This window comes from Thamnophis elegans, chromosome Z (genome assembly GCF_009769535.1).
Source record: "Thamnophis elegans isolate rThaEle1 chromosome Z, rThaEle1.pri, whole genome shotgun sequence".
Taxonomy (NCBI): domain Eukaryota; kingdom Metazoa; phylum Chordata; class Lepidosauria; order Squamata; family Colubridae; genus Thamnophis; species Thamnophis elegans.
Genome location: NC_045558.1, coordinates 42,695,693 through 42,712,800, shown reverse-complemented (window position 1 = coordinate 42,712,800; position 17,108 = coordinate 42,695,693). Strand labels below are relative to the sequence as shown.

General features: G+C 39.3%; 1 protein-coding gene across 1 annotated transcript in view; it reads left to right on the top strand.

The window, feature by feature from the left end:
- HIBADH (3-hydroxyisobutyrate dehydrogenase) overlaps window positions 1–17,108 on the top strand; it is a 92,870-nt gene that overhangs the window by 3,273 nt on the left and 72,489 nt on the right. Inside the window, exons 2-4 of the mRNA XM_032236651.1 lie at window positions 5,196–5,356; window positions 8,967–9,076; window positions 10,243–10,364. Of these exons, the coding sequence (XP_032092542.1) occupies window positions 5,196–5,356; window positions 8,967–9,076; window positions 10,243–10,364 (393 nt within the window). The remainder of the gene's footprint in view (window positions 1–5,195; window positions 5,357–8,966; window positions 9,077–10,242; window positions 10,365–17,108) is intronic.

The window sequence follows — 17,108 nt, the reverse complement described above, 5'->3', positions numbered from 1 at the left end:
TCTGTTTAATTTATTTATTTATTCATTCAATGTATATGTCACTCATCTATCCAAGTGACTGAACAACTATAATTAATAAATTATTTCCTTAATGTTAATATAAGCCAATAAAGTAATTGGCTTAATACATAATTGTCATTAAGCATTTTGACTTTTTGTTGTACTAAGATTTTTTCCCATTTTGATAGAAAACAATTCATATTTATCTGTTTATTTAAAAAGATGGTTCATCTTTTGAATCTGTTGCTACATTTTTTTCTTTTTAATGAAAAAGATGTTGCATGTGTATTTTGTGTTTCTAGAAACCCAGACCCTGGAAATTGCACACATAGTTTGAGACATTGCACAGTACAGCTGCTGTTTAATAACTCAAACCATCTGCTGGGTAAATTAGTACAAGTATACCACCCACTCATGCAGACTGATTTTTATTCATACGGTATATACATTTCTGGATTGGGACCTGACTACCGACTTAAAGGATCTATTTGATTTCTTCACTCTTCCTACCACTGTAAGATCTGCCATTAAAAATAGTATCTTAGATACCAAACTCAGAAATAGCAAATGAACAGGGTGGTACCTCTGAGCATGGCTTCACTCATGGTATTTATTTTAATGTCAGAACTGAACGAACAATCTTTTATCCTCAAAGAACTCTGAGTTTACATAAAGAATTTTTCATTTCAGTGGCTAATTTATCACGATGAAACTTTTTTGTTTGCATTACTTATGGCATTAACAATCCTATGTGGAAAGCAGATATATGTATGTTGACAAAAAGTTTAAAATCATAGTTTCTATAAAAACATCAGATGCAACCAATTTGTTGATGAATATTTCCTAAATGCCCTGTCTACAGTATTTTTATTTAGATGAGCTGCTGGGCATGACTAGCATAGTAAATATCTTTTCAGCAAAATTTATTGATTCTGGTTCCAAGTATTATTTATCTTTTAAAAATATTTCTTTTGTTTTCCAGAAAAAATAGCAGTGAAAACTGCCAAATTCTCTGGCATCCATATAAAAAAGCATATGTTGTTGCACAACAGGACCAAATTTATTCTTTTTTCATATACAGTATTAGGATGGATCTTGTTTACAGGTAGTTCTTGACTTACGCATTGCAAAGCAGGATGGTTGTTAAGTGAATCACACCTGATGTTACTGCTTTTTTTTTTGCCATGGTTATGAAGTGATGACTAAGAGAACCTGGCTTCCACCATTGGCTTTGATTGTCGAAAGCTGGCTGGGAAGTTTGCAAATGGCAATCACATGACTCTGGGATGCTAAAACTGTAATAAGTACAATATTTAGCTGAATCACAATCATGTGACTCTGAGGATGCTGCTGTGGCCACAAGTGTGAGACTAGTTGTAAATTATTTTCTTCATCCGTTTTATACAGCAGAAGTCTTCAAACTTGGCAACTTTAAGACTTGTGGACTTCAACTCCCAGAATTCTCCAGCCAGCATAGAGAATTCTGAGAATTGAAGTCCACAAGTCTTAAAGTTGCCAAGTTTGGGGACTCTTGTTATATGGTCTGAATGAATGAATAAAAGAAAGAGAAATAGATACATTGGTGTGAGACATGGTAAGAATGAAAGTAGCATGATCCTGTAGACCAGATATATATACCGTATTTTTGGAGTATAAGACGCACCGGAGTATAAGATGCACCAAGGTTTTGAAGAGGCAATTTTTTTTTAAAAAAGTAGGAAGGTAGAGAGGGGGATAGAGAGGGAGAGAAAGAGAGAAATGCAGTAGGTAGGTAGGGAGAGAAAGATAGTAGTTAGGTAGGTGGATAAAGGGGGAGAGAGAGAGAATTACAGTAGGTAGGGAGAGAGAGAGTGTGTGTGTGTAGGTAGGTAGGTAGGTAGAGGGATAAAGAGAGAGAAATAGAGAAATACAGTAGATAGGTAGGGAGAGGGAGAGAGAGTAGGTAGGTACATAGGGAGGGAGAGAGAGAAATATAGTAGATAGGTAGGGAGAGAGAGAGTAGGAAGGTTAGGTAGGGAGAAGGGAAAAGAGAGAGAGAGAGAAATACAGTAGGTAGGTAGGGAGAGAGTAGGTAGGTAGGTAGATGTTTCCAGATGTATTTATCCATGTGCTGGAGAAGGAAATCGCTGACAATCTGCAGCACCTAAGACTTTGTTTCTGCTGGCACAGCATTTGATCAATCTAATTTTCATCAATCAGTTGAAAAGCTTTCCAAAAGGGGAAAAATATATTTTTGCATTCTGCAAACCTCCCCCAAACGGCCCGTTTTTCTCAAAAACAGGCTAGTGTTTTTTAAAGGCATGAATAGCCTGAGGTGAGGGTGGTGGTGGCTTGCAGAGTGCTCCTGGGGGAGTGAAGGGGCCAAAAATGAGTACACAGTGGCCCATTTTTTTTGTGAAAACGGGCCCATTTTTGTCAAAAAATTGTGTGCATAGCCTATGGAAACTTATAGAATGCTGCTGGGGGGCAAAAAAATGGCCCATTTTTTGCTCATTTCTTCCCTCAGGCCCCAGGAGCTCTCTGAAAGCCTCCATAAGACTTTGCACAGCCATTTTGGTGAAGCGAGGCAGAGTTTCGGGAGGCAAAAAATGCTGTATTTGATGTATAAGACACACCCAGATTTTCAGCCTCTTTTTTGAGGAAAAAGTCTTATACTCCAAAAAATACGATAGGAAACCCTTGACTTTCAACTATTTGTATAACAACTATTTTAAATTACAACAGCACTGAAAAAAATGACTTCAAACTAGTCTTTGCACTCCTATGGTCATGTGATCAAAATATGAGCACTCGGCAACTGGACATGTATTTGTGGACAGTTGCAGTGTTCGGAGGTCATATGATCACATTTGTGACTTTTCATTTGTCTTCCCATCAAGCAAAAGCAACAAAGGAAACTGGATTTGCTTAACAACTGCATGATTCATTTAGCAACTACAGTGATTTTCTGGGATGCTGCAACTGTAATAATACATATTAGTTGCTAATATATATTTATTGTATTAAAACCATGGCAAATGAGGTCCTAAAATTGGGGGCGACACACTGAACAACTACATTGTTTAGCAATCAAAATTCTGGTCCCAGTTGTGCAAAAGTTTGTTAATGGTGAAAAACTAGAGCAAGTATATGAATTTGTTTATCTTGTAGAACGTTTACTAAAAGTGAAAGATTGGATAGAGAAATTTTAAGAGGTGCGAATGTGGACTGTTTATTACAGTATCTCATATCTTTAATCTTTTTCATACCATTTTATATTTCTTTCCTGAGTTTCCTATAATATTGCTAAAGGTACAGGGCATGTGACAAATGAAACTTTCCCCCCTCTCTAAATCTTGATTTCCTGCAAAGAAGGTACAAGTTGGATTCCAAAATGCTTTGTACTTCTCAACTCATAGGCCAGCCATACACACACACACACCAAAGTACAGATGGGATTATGTGAGGTTTCTTCTTTTGTTCACATCCAAGGGTCTCTTCTCATGAATGTCTCTGCTTAAATAGTCAGGTAAATACCACAGGATAATTTTCAGACTATAGATCAAAGGGATCAAATCACACTGTGATGAGGGTTTTCCATTATGTTCCCTAAATATCATCTTTAGATCCAGGAAATTTGCCATGTGATAAGAGTTTGCAGTCATCCCAGTTTCTGGTAGACAGCTGTTACTGCTTTGAATTACAGCTGTTGGCAGCTGGCTGAATCTGTAGACAGGAAAAGAAGGAATCTGAATCTTTTATTAACTTTCCTTTTTAGGAACGTTAATTTTATAAATTTCCTTTCAGTAATATGTTCCTTGCTTTGTAAGCAAAAACAATAGATAAATGGATAAATCTGAAATTTTGTGAAACCAAGGTAGACAGTGACCTTTAGATTCCTAAATTATCTTTTTATTTAATGTATTCATTTATATATCACATTGATTATTTTTATAAATCTGTGAGGTGACTTGGGCTGACAGACTGACGTATCATCACCCAGCTGGCTTTCATGGCTAAGCTTGGACTTGAACTCATGATCTCCCGGTTTCTAGCCTGGTCTTAACTACAAGATAAAACTGGTTCTCCATTAAAATGAAGAAGCAATAGCTTAAAACAAGTCATTGCATTTGTGATTATTTTTATTTTTTTTAAAAAATCAGATTTAAAAGGAATGTTACATTCTTAGCTGATTTTGAATTCATAAAAGTAAGGCACCTCAAAAACACCTTAGGATTTTCATTAACTGGTTTTTGCGGTTTTGTAAGTTGCAGCGGGAGAATGGTGATTTTTGGTAGTGCAGTTTTTGATAATTAAAAAAAACAAAGATCAAAGTGTGTAAAAGCTTAGCACTTATTTTTCTCTAACCATTTCAAGTACAAAATAAGAAAAAATTTCACTCATAAATTTTTTTCATTCTAGTATCCCACTCAAACTTGCATCTCCTTTGTTTCAGCTCCTTTCCATAATCTGTTGTAGCCTTGAAATGCTTTGTAGTCAACTAAAACTGGTGCCTTGGAGTTCTGAATAATCCTAGGAAATTACACAACTGCTTCAGAACATGGAGACATAGGATAGATTGGTTCCCCAATCCCAAGAAGCGCACTGAAATTTAGGATTGATGAATTCAGTGTCAATGTCGATCTCTCTCTCTCTCTCTCTCTCTCTCTCTCTCTCTCTCTCTCTCTCTCTCTATATATATATATATATATATATATATATATATATATATATATATGTATACCTATACCTATACGTGTGTGTGTGTGTGTGTGTATGTGTGTATGTATGTATGTATATCGTTTAAGACATCCCTAATACCCCTCAGTGTGTGTGTTCTGTTAAGATGCAGCCCGTTGTGCCTTTCAATGGCATCTGCAGTAAAATGGCTTCTACTGTACAATACACTGGAGTTGCCATGGTAATGGTTTCACGGTACTCCCATAATGGGGTTCCCTTTGGTAAGGGGGAAAATCCAACATTAGAAAATATGTTTGGTCCAAACACTTCTCTCCCTATAAATAAATACCCGGAGAACGCTGGGTTATCAGCTAGTTACTTAATAAAATGAACAGTGAATGTTTCTGCTGTTGAAGTATAAGCTGCTTTTAGTATAACTAAGATATGCAACTAGCAGAAAAGAAAATTAATAAGTTTGCATTCTGGTTGATGTAAGATTAGAAAACTTTTTACTGAAACATTTGCATTTCAATTAGTGTCTTCCAGGACAATGGCTTCCAAAACTCCAGTTGGATTTATTGGTTTGGGAAACATGGGAAATCCAATGGCAAAAAACCTTGTGAAACATGGTTACCCCATTATCGCTTGCGATGTATTTCCAGAAGCATGTAAGGAATTTCAAGAGCTGGGTACCCAGGTATAATAACATTTCATTGCTATTTTAGTTTTAAAAAGTGACTGAAATCTGAAAGAAATGTAATTGTGAAATTTCTTAATTCCTTTATCATAATCAGCAATACTGTTTTTTTAAATGCATTAAGCTTCTCATTTAGAGTGTCCAGGCAACAGAATGAAGTGATAATAGTGATAATTGCAAATGCAATTTTGTTTTGAGGTGGAATAAGGCATATAGCTATCATTGAAATTACTGGGTAACAACATTCAACTTAAGGGCTGAAAATGCATTGCAAAATCTTTTCTATAGTATGAACAAAGCAGCTTCATCCATCTGTGGTTTCTGTAACATATGTTCTTTCTCTCCAGTGAAAAACACATTGCAAAGCAAAGATCTCAAACACTGTTTTAATCAGCTGAATGTTCTTTCACCGCTATCCTAAACACCGCAAGTCTGTTTACTGACCCACCAAGTTTATTGATTTCCAGTAATTCATTTTCAGTTTTGTTTTATCCCATCTTAAAAATCAAATACATTCTACTGTTGTTTTAAATTATCCATCTTTAAAATTAATATATGATATTTCCTACATGAAATAAACTGCTAATTCCTTCTGTCAATTGGATTCATAGTTAATATGCTTGTTGGCAAATTAATAACACAGTCACTTTTACCTAAAGAATTGCTCAGTTTGCTGTCAATTTTTATTTTTATTTTTGGTCTTGAACCCTTTATTTAGAACACCAAATACAAGAAAAGTCATTGAAACAATGGAAAGAGGATACAAAAAAATTCCATTTATGCTTTTTCCAATTTCTTAAACAACATATTGATAAAAGTGAAATGGAACCCTTGTGTGTGCCTTGGCAATCCTCATTTTGTTATTTTGCTATAGCCAATTTGATCTGATCTCTTATCTGGCACAATTTCTTTCTGTAATCATAAGGAACCAGCCACCAGATGAGTATCTATTAACAGTAGAATGATATGAAAGCTACAGCTACAGTACTGCAACAAATAATAGAAGGAAACATTGGTTTACAGTTTCTGTGTAGGGGTAATATTTCTTTCTTAAATTGCTTTAGTTTTATTTTAGAGTTTATATGATGGTTTCTGTGAGCTTCTCATTTCAAAATAATTTGGAAGCCAGACATTTCTCACCCTTAAGCTGATAAACTATAATCCACATGATTTATACTAAGCCTTATTTGAAATTGTTTTGAATATATACTGGGGTGAAAATATGGAATGAAAAACTGTAAACACATTTGTGTTTTAGCTATAAAAACACAATAATGTAAAATATGATGATATAGGTAGTACTTTCCTTACTACCACAATTGATATCAGAGTTTCAATCACTAAGTGATAATAGTCATTAAGTAAGTCGTCATGTGACTTGATCTAATTTTATGACATTACCATGTTGTTAAGCGAATCACTGTGGCTAATAGTGAAGCATGTTGTTAAGTGAATGACATGGTTAAGCAAAGCCATTCCCAGATTGACTTTGTCACATGGCCACAAGATGTGCAACCATAATAAATGTGAGCTGGTGCCAGATGCCCACATTCAATCACTTCTGTGGGATGGTATTACAGTTATAACTTTGAGGAGGGTTCATAAGCTACTTTTTCCAAGGCCACCATCACTTTGAATTATTATTAAATGAATGATCATAGATTAATAGGTCTAACAATGAAAAATCTACAAGTCTGTTCCACTTCTACTTATTCTTATCTTTAATTGCAGATAGTATATATCTTATGTCTTGCTTTTAATGCTATAAGAAAACACCACCCAAACCTAGCTTGATAAAATCATATTGCAAGTTCCTTGAAATAGACCTTTGAGTCTATATCTGAGTATTATTTATTTTTACTTAACATTTATACCACTCATCTCACTATTGAGCAAATTTGGGCAGCTTACAGTATTATAAAAATAGCAATATATAAGATTAAAACATGGAACATTGCAAGTTAATAGAACTTTGGGCAAAATAGAAACAAATATATAAACAGGGTGGAGGTGAGGTCTTCTTGTCTACTAATCTTGGGGTTAGTGGGAGACCCCAGCCCTAAGCCAATAGGCAGAGCCATATTTTCAGGTTCTTTCAGATGGCTAAGAGGGTGGATGCAAATCTCACCTTGAGGGGGCATAATATTCCAAAGGACAAGAGCTATGGCAGAAAAAGCCCTGCTCTAAGACCCACCAAGCAAATTTACTTAGCTGACAGTCTGTAGCATGCCCCTTCTACTGAAGCAAGTGGGATGGACCAATCTCTGCATGGGTAAGATGGTTCCTCAGATATCCTGGATCTGTAAAAGAATAGAATTAGAAGTAATAACCAACAATGAACTGGACTCAGAAGCGAACTAGCAACCAGTGCAGCTTGTGCAATAGCAATCTTACATGGTCCACCTTAGGGGTCCCTAGACCTGTCTGCAGAATTGCGTTCTGTGCCAGCTGTAACTTCTAAATACTCTTCAAGGTGATTCTCATATAGAGCACATTTCAGTCATCCAAATGCAAGATGACCAGGGCATGAGTAACTGAGTGCAGAGTTTTATGATGCAGGAGAGGACGCAACAGTTGTACAAAGTCTCTTCTAGCCATGACTGCTACCTGTTCTTCATTGGAGTCTAGTAGACATACCAAATTGCACACTGGATCTTTCTGGACATTGCAAGACTAAAGATGTTAAACTCTCAGATCCTGAGGCTCACATAGCCACCATTTTACCAGGGTTCTGCTGAAATCTTTTGTCACTATTCATGGCCCCATAGTCTCCAGGCACCATGACAGTTCAGTGACAGCAATACTTGAGACACCAGGGATGGAGACATAAAGTTGATATCATCCGCATATTTATAATACTTCATCCAATGGTATTGGGTGATCTTATCCAGCAACTTCATGTAAATGCTGAAAATAAGTGGAAAGAGTACAGGGCTCTGCAGCACACCATAAAGGACTAGCCATTGCTTAGATCTCTCACTTCTACAAACCCCAGTCGGAACCATTGCAAAACTACCTCACTCATCCCCAAATTGTGTAGTTAACACAATAAGGATACCATGGTCAACCCAATAAGGATATCAAAAAGGATATCACAGTATTTGAAAGCCAAGAGGTCAAGAACAGCAAGGATGGATGCATTATTCCCATCCTAGTTGCCAGAGATCATTAATAGGGCAATCAATGTTTTTTTGTTTAATAACTAAATCTGAAACCTAACTGGAAGGAGTCCAGTTAGTTTTATAATTAAGAATTAAGAATAATCTTGATGACAAATTACTTGCCATTATTTTATCTTCTCAAGTTTAGTAGTCCTAAAATAATGTTTTTTGAATACAGCTCTCTTTTTAAATAAGCTTTCAGATAAATGTATTCCTTTTGAGAAGCTTTTCATTGAAACTCGTTCTATGTCAGTGTTGTTTTATTATAGCAATAGCAATAGCAGTTAGACTTATATACCGCTTCATAGGGCTTTTTATGTAACCTGTCCAATTGTATTTCAGGTGTCTTTTTTTTCTTTTAACCTTTTTAGAGCTCTTTGTTCTGAATCGCTCATTTTTCTTTTCAAATTTCTCTTCAAAAATATTCTTTCCTTTTGTTTTTTTTAAAGGTGGGTGATTCTCCAGCAGATGTAGCAGATAAAGCAGATAGGATTATTACAATGCTTCCATCTAATCTTAATGCAATAGAAGTTTACATAGGTACCAATGGAATTCTCAAGTAAGATTCCCCTTTTCTCTTTATATTAATGTTCTGCTTGTATTTTTATTGAATGTTATTAAATGCATGTAGCAGTTCAGTAATTTCTCTAGACAATTACATTGTTGTGTTTGTGTCCAGCTATCATCTTAGAGAAATGTGCATGTTTCATTGCACATAGTTAAGTATTGTTACAGTTTTATAGAGCAACTTGATGTCTTACAAGTCCCAGCATATTTCATTAATGACTGCTGGTAGGGATTGTAGTTAACATTATCTAGATGTGTTATATTGTTTCCTATTATATTTATATTGTACTTTTCTCTGAACGTTCATATGTAGAGGTCATGCTTAATTTTACAAGAAGCCCTCAACTTACTACCATTTATTTTGTGATTGTTTGAAGTTACAGTGGCACTGAATAAAGTGACTTATGACCATTTTTCACACTTAACAACTATTGCAGTATCCCCATGGTCATGTGATCAAATTTTAAATGCTTGGCAGCTGATTCATATTTAGGACAGTTGAATGACCTAGTCACCTTTTCCAACCTTCTGACAAGCAAAATAAATGAGGAAAACAGATTCACTTAACAACCATGTTACTAATTTAACCACTGCAGTGATTCTCTTAACAACAGTGGCAAGAAAGGTCATAAAATCGGGCAAACCTCACTTAACAAATTCTTCACTTAACAGAAAATTTGGGCTCAATTGTGGTCATAATTTGAGGACTACCTGTATCTGCACTATAACAATTTTGTGAGAAAATTGGAGCTGAGAGAGAAACTGGTTGAAAATGGCAGCCTGGAATCTCTCACCAGAGAAATGGGTGATATATAAATTTAATAAACAAACAAACAAATAAATAAATAATGTATGAAGGTGTGCAGAATTTTCATCCCTGGAAATAGAGCCCTCTTCCACTTCTTCTCAAAGAAAAAATTGTCAGTAAAAATGAAAATAACTTAAGTTTTTGCAAGCTACAGATAATTTATTGTGAATTTATGAAATCACTATCAAAAACCGTACTAATTAGTTTTACAAGTTGGCTTGAACATTGTGATTTATTTTGGAATTATGAGCAAATTGTAGCAACATCAAAGGGGTAATGTTAATTCTCTGCATTTTACCTACTTGTGAATATATCTCAGGGTTTTGTTTTTTTGTCTTCATTTGCTTCAGGAAAGTGAAGAAAGGTTCTCTATTAATAGATTCCAGTACTATTGATCCCGAAGTTTCAAAAGAATTAGCTAAAGAAGCTGAAAAAATGGGAGCTGTTTTTATGGATGCCCCTGTTTCTGGTGGTAAGCCTTTCTCATTTTTTTCTCAGTTGCTTCCTTTTGGTTATTTGAACACTACTTTGGTCAAATATGTTCTTTGTGAAGAGGTGTACAGCTTGTTGAATATGAAAATATATTTTATCAGTTTTAAAACCTTTTTTTTCACATCCATCTACAAATTTATTTGAATTCACAAGGTAGACCTTGTTTTGCAACCATTTGTGTTCAATGTTCAAAAATTCTAATGGTGCTAAATGAATCAATTTTATGAAACCTACTTCTAATTTTTTTAAAAGATACTTTTTATATGTTATGTTTAATATTATACTTACCCATGGGAAAGACTAACAATTGGTTACTTGTAGTTGTAGTTGTAGTAGTTTCCTTTATTTGTATGCCTAAGCAACCACTCAAAGTTATGACAAACAATCCCATAAACTAAGAGACAGTTATGGTTTTAAGAAGAGTCATCAGGACTTTTGTTTGTTTCTTTTTTTTTAAAAGCAAGTAACCCACATACTATCTCCACCTTGGCAACTTCAAGATGTGCGGACCTCAGTTCCCAGAATTTCCTCAGCCAGCCATGAAATCCAGACAAGATTGCCACAAGTAAAAAAACATTGAATAAAGATTAGATCGGTACCTTCCATTAAAGGGACTTTTTCAGTTGCTAAGACACTGAGCTTGTTGATCAGTGTTCAGCAGTTCGAATCCCTACTGCTGCATAACTGAATGAGCTCCCATTACTTGTCCCAGCTTCTGCCAACCTAGCAGTTTGAAAACACATAAAAAATGCAAGTAGAAAAATAGGGACCACTTTGGTGGGAAGGTTACCGTGCTCCATGCACCTTCAGTATTTAGTCATGCCAGCCACAGGACCACAGAGACTTCTTTGGACAGCGCTTCAGCTTAGAAACAGGGATGAGCACTGACCCTAGAGCCGGAAACAACTAGCACATACGTGCGAGGGGAACCATTACATTCTATTAGGTACTTTTGAGTAAATAGAAAATATATGCATGTATAGGTAATTTGAATTCTCCCGTCCTGTCTGGATTCAATTGCCTTCTTATTACAACTCTGTGAGAAAAGAATCTGGCATGTATTGTATTCTAAGTGTAAACTTAGAAAAAAGAAAGTCATCTTTGAGCACCTATATTTCTTTGTATGAACTTTGTTACTCAAGTGGCATTTGCAACACTTGCTAAAGTAAAAACTAAAACATTCCTTTTGGAATGCGGAGAGATTGTGAGTGGATTTGTGTGTAATTTTTTCTCACAATGGAGAAACTAATGGGGTGAATGGAGCCATTTTTACTAACCTACTTAAATGATTCTTAGAAGATTTGAAACAGACACTATAACCTATAAAGGATGCTTATTTTTATAAGCTTAAAAAATTCATGACTTGCCTACAGTATAGTACTTTTTAAAAAAAGAACTCAAACCTGTTTACAGGCTTCAATTCAGACACACCATCAAGTCAGTGCCTGTCTTTTAAAAATGGAAACATGTGCTCCTGGTCTTTCTATTTACTGAATCAGCACTCTACTGTTTCTACTTGCACTGAAACTAATTTACGATGTGACTATAAAAGCTAAAATTATTTATATGTTGGCATAAAAAGGCACCACTGTAGTTAAGAGTCTGTTGCCATTTCCATTATAAACCTTTCCTTGGAGAAATTTATAAGTTGGCATGTTTTTTTCTTCGCTTCAAGTTCTAGCCGTGCTGTTTACAAGTATAGTTGTGGTTTGGTTTCAAAATTTAATTTTAGTAAGATTGGTTCACTTCTATGTTTGATACAAATCTTGCTGATTTAACTTGCACCAATTGTAAGTATTTGATTAACTCTTGAAGTTAACTAAAATAATTGGAACTTTTGTCTTTCCCTGAATTGCAAAATGGCTTTTTGTGAGAAAACATTTTAACTTAAAATTTCCATTTTTCTGGATAAATTTTTAAGTTAGGAAATCACTCAATTAATATATTCACAGATGAAGGCGAATATATGTGTCTCGGGATAATGTTGCAGCATCTAATCTGGGTCAGTAACCAGGACCAAAGAGTTTAGTCTTCCATGCTTTCGGACTGGGGCCTATTTTAAGGAAATTTCTCTCTAGCAATGTGTGTGGAATGAAATGGAATGGAAAATTTATTTATAGGCCGCCCTTTTCCCTGGGGGGACTCAGGGCGGCTTACAACTTATGAGGAAGGGGATACAAACAATGACATATAAAACAATACATAATTAAAAATAGAAACAACATTCACCATTCAGGTGGGGACAGATTACAATCTTTAACCCCAGGCCTGACGGGATAGCCAGATCTTGAGGGCTGTGCGGAAGGTCTGGAGGGTGGTGAGGGTACGAATCTCTACGGGGAGATCGTTCCAAAGGGTCGGAGCTACTACTGAAAAGGCCCTCCTCCGTGTAGTTGCCAGTCGACACTGACTGGTGGATGGAACTCGGAGGAGGCCTAATCTGTGTGATCTGATGGGTCACGAGGAGGTAATTGGCAGGAGGCGGTCTCTCAAGTACACAGATCCACTACCATGAAAGGCTTTATGGGTGGTAAGTAGCACCTTGAAGCGCACCCGGAGATCAACAGGTAGCCAGCGCAGCTCGCGGAGGATAGGTGTTATGTGGGCGAACCGAGGTGCACCCACAATCGCTCGCGTGGCCGCATTCTGGACTAGCTGAAGTCGCCGGATGCTCTTCAAGGGCAGCCCCATGTAGAGCACATTGCAGTATTCCAGCCTAGAGGTCACGAGGGCACGAGTGACTGTTGTGAGAGCCTCCCGGTTCAGGTAGGGTCGCAACTGGCGCACCAGGCGAACCTGGGCAAATACCCCCCTGGTCACAGCCGACAGATGGTGGTCAAAGGTCAGCTGTGGGTCCAGGAGGACTCCCAAGTTGCGAACCCTGTCTGAGGGGTATAATATTTGGCCCCCCAGCCTGAGTGATGGAACACTAGCCAAATTATTGGGAGGGAAACACAACAGCCACTCGGTCTTATCCGGGTTGAGTACAAGCTTGTTAGCCCTCATCCAGTCCCTAACGGCTTCAAGACCCCGGTTCATCACGTCCATCGCTTCATTGAGTTGGCACGGGGCGGACAGATACAACTGGGTATCGTCCGCGTATTGGTGGTATCTTATTCCGTGCCTCCGAATGATCTCGCCCAGTGGTTTCATGTAGATGTTAAATAGTAGGGGGGATAAGACCGAACCCTGTGGCACCCCATATGTTAGAGGCCTAGGGGTCGATCTCTGCCCCCCAACTAACACCGACTGCGACCTGTCCGAGAGGTAGGAGGAGAACCACTGCAAAACAGTGCCTCCCACCCCCACCTCCCGCAGTCGTCGCAGAAGGATACCATGGTCGATGGTATCGAAAGCCGCCGAGAGGTCAAGGAGAACTAGGATGGAGGCATGGCCTCCATCCCTGGCTCTCCAGAGATCATCAGTCAATGCGACCAAAGCGGTTTCTGTGCTGTAACCAGGTCTGAAGCCGGACTGGAATGGGTCAAGGAACTAGCTTCCTCCAAGGACCGCTGAAGCTGGGAGGCCACCACCTTCTCAACAACCTTCCCAACAAAGGGGAGGTTGGAGACTGGACGATAATTGTTAAGAAAGGCTGGATCCAAAGATGGTTTCTTCAGGAGGGGTCTCACCACCACCGCTTTAAGTGCGGAGGGGAAGAGTCCCTCCCGAAGGGAGGCGGTAATAACCGCCTGGATCCAGCCCCGTGTCACCTCTCTGCTGTTGGCAACCAGCCAGGAAGGACACGGGTCCAGTACACAGGTGGAGGCACTCACAGCTCTCATGGCCTTGTCCACATCCCCGGGGGCAACATCCTGAAACTCAACCCAGCGATGGTCTGCCAAATTTTCCTCCTGTGCCTCGGCTGGATCTGCAAAGGTGGAGTCCAAATCCGATCGAAACCGAGCAACTTTGTCCGCTAAGAACTAGACATAATCCTCAGCCCTACCCTGCAAGGGGTCCCCCGAATCCCTCCTATTTAGGAGGGAACGGGTTATCCTAAACGGCGGCTGGGCGGGACTCAGCGGACGCAACCAAGGTGGCAATATACGATCTTTTTGCTGTCCTAAGTGCCCTGATGTACTCCTTGGTGCACGTTGTTAAGAGTGCTCGGTTCGATTCGGATTTATCGGACCTCCATAGGTGCTCTAGGCGTCTCCTCCGGCGCTTCCTCTCCCGGAGCTCCTCGGTGAACCAAGGAGGCCTCCGGGATCCGCCGCCTCAGAGCGGCCGTAGTGGCGCAATCCGGTCAAGGGACTCCGATGCTGCCGAGTGCCAGGCAGCAACCAGAGTCTCCACCGGACTGTGGGCGAGAGAATCAGGAATAACCCCAAGCTCTGTCTGGAACCTCAAAGGGTCCATAAGTCGCCTGGGGTGGAACCACCTGGTCGGTTCCTCCTCCCTACAGTGGGGGTTTGGCCTCCAAAAGTCAAGCCTCAGTAGGCAGTGGTCTGACCACGACAGGGGTATGATCTCATTACCCCTCAGACCAAGATCACAAGTCCACTGCTCCGAGAGGAATACGAGGTCGAGCATGTGACCCGCTGAGTGAGTTGGGCCCCGAATTACCTGGGTCAAGCCCATGGCTGTCATGGAAGCCATGAACTCCTGCGCCCCATCAGAGTGTTCACCGAGCGATGGCAAATTGAAATCCCCCAGGACCATAAGCCTGGGGAACTCAATTGCCAGCTCGGCTACCGACTCGAGGAGCGAGGGGAGGGCTGCTGCAATGCTGTTGGGAGGCAGGTACGTTAACAGCAAACCCACTTGACCCTTGAGGTCCAACTTCACCAGCAGGGACTCACACCCGACAAGCTCCGGAGCAGGGATCCTACGAGGTGCTAAAGACTCCCGGATAACAATAGCCACACCCCCACCCCTTCTCTGGGCTCTCGGCTGATGAAGCACCTGAAATCCTTCTGGGCACATCTCTACGAGGGGGACTCCTCCCTCCGGGCCCAGCCAGGTTTCAGTAATACATGCCAGGTCTGGCCTCTCGTCTAAAATTAAGTCCCGGACGAGGGGAGCCTTGTGAACTACAGACCTGGCATTTAGCGACAACAGCCTGAGACCAGGGTCCTGATTACTCGCGCCATCTGGCCTCGGAGTGGGACTCATAGGGCCGGAAGGAGGGATCTCTATGACGTAGCGAGCCCTCCTTCCCCGGTAATGGCCAGCCCTAAAGTCCCCGCCATATCTGCCCCTCCCCGTTATGACCGTGATGCTCCGACCCACTCCCGTGTCCGTGGTCCCCTCAACCACCCCCACAGTTCCCACGTTCCCCGACAGGTCCTCCGAATCAAACACACTCATTCGTTCGCTCAAACAGTCCCCACGTAATAATTAAAACACATAAAAAATACAACAACCATGGAATAATAAAAGTGGGATCATTCAGTTCACACATACAAGTCCCATACACTCACCATACCATATAAAATGTGTGCTGTTCTGTGTGTGGTATTTATAGTGCCTTTGCATGTGGCTATTTAGATGTATGTTGTTTTGGGTGTATTGTTGGCTTAAGTTGGTAGCGTTGTTTGCTTGTGTTGTTCAGCTCCTGCCTTCTAGGTACTTGAAAGGCTGGTGGTAAATGAACACTCCTGTAGATCAATGGTTCCCAAACTTGGCAACTTTAAGACTTGTGGACTTCAACTCCCAGAATTCTCCAGCCAGCAGAGCTGAAGTCCACAAGTCTTAAAGTTGCCAAGTTTGGGAACCACTGCTGTAGATTGATGAAGGGTCCTGTTTCCCAGGCTTCAATCACTTCCTTGGCTATTTTTCTGGCTGCTCATCCAACAATCTTAGTAGCTGCAAAATTGAATGTGTGTCCTTGTTCATTGCAGTGTGAGACTACAAATGAGTGTCACGTCTTCTTGTCTTACTGTTTGCTTGTGTTCTTCCAATCTGATGGCTAGCTTCCTCCTCGTCTGTCCTACATAGTTACAGGGGAAATCCATGCAGGGGATTCGGTAGTTTACATTGGATGTATCTCCTACTTCCAAGTGATATTTCTAGTGCATAATTTGTCCTCAGATGGTAGCCTCTGGGTGGTGTGTGATGTCCAGTTGCAGATCTCCAAAGCTGTGTTCTATAGCTTGAAATGTTTTTGAAAAATGGCAGTGTGCCATGTGGTTGGTCTTGTACCTTAATAAGTAATAAATTTAAAATTAATTGATTTTCAAAAATACATCGAATAGTTCCCTGAGTCCCAATTGATTTATTGCATGGACAGTATTACTTAATCAGTGGTTTTCAAAGTGCAGTCTAGGGAAATGTTTGTGAAGTTAAATATACAAGTATTTTAAAATCCCTCAGTTTTAATTTCTAATACTGTACAATAAATATTGTAAGATGTTATCCAAATGAACCAAATCTCTTTGGAATCATCAGCCATTTTTAAGAATGTAAAAGGGAGGTTAGAATTCATTAGAATTACAGTTTACTTGCCCCTAGTTTAATGAATCTATTAATGTTTTTGAATATAATTGTGTCCACTCTTTTCTGTAAAGACTTGGCAGCAAAAGACTTGCCATCAGTTAACAAAGTAAGGCTCTGTATTTTTTGAGAGCCTCTTTTCCAAATTCATTCAGATCCATTTTGCCTATTGCAGCAAGCTGACCTTTTAACTAATTATCATTTTTCACATGATGTAGTAGAAATAATCTCTCTGTCTCACACACACACACATCTTCATTCACTCATTAGTTAAAGACTTAGCTGA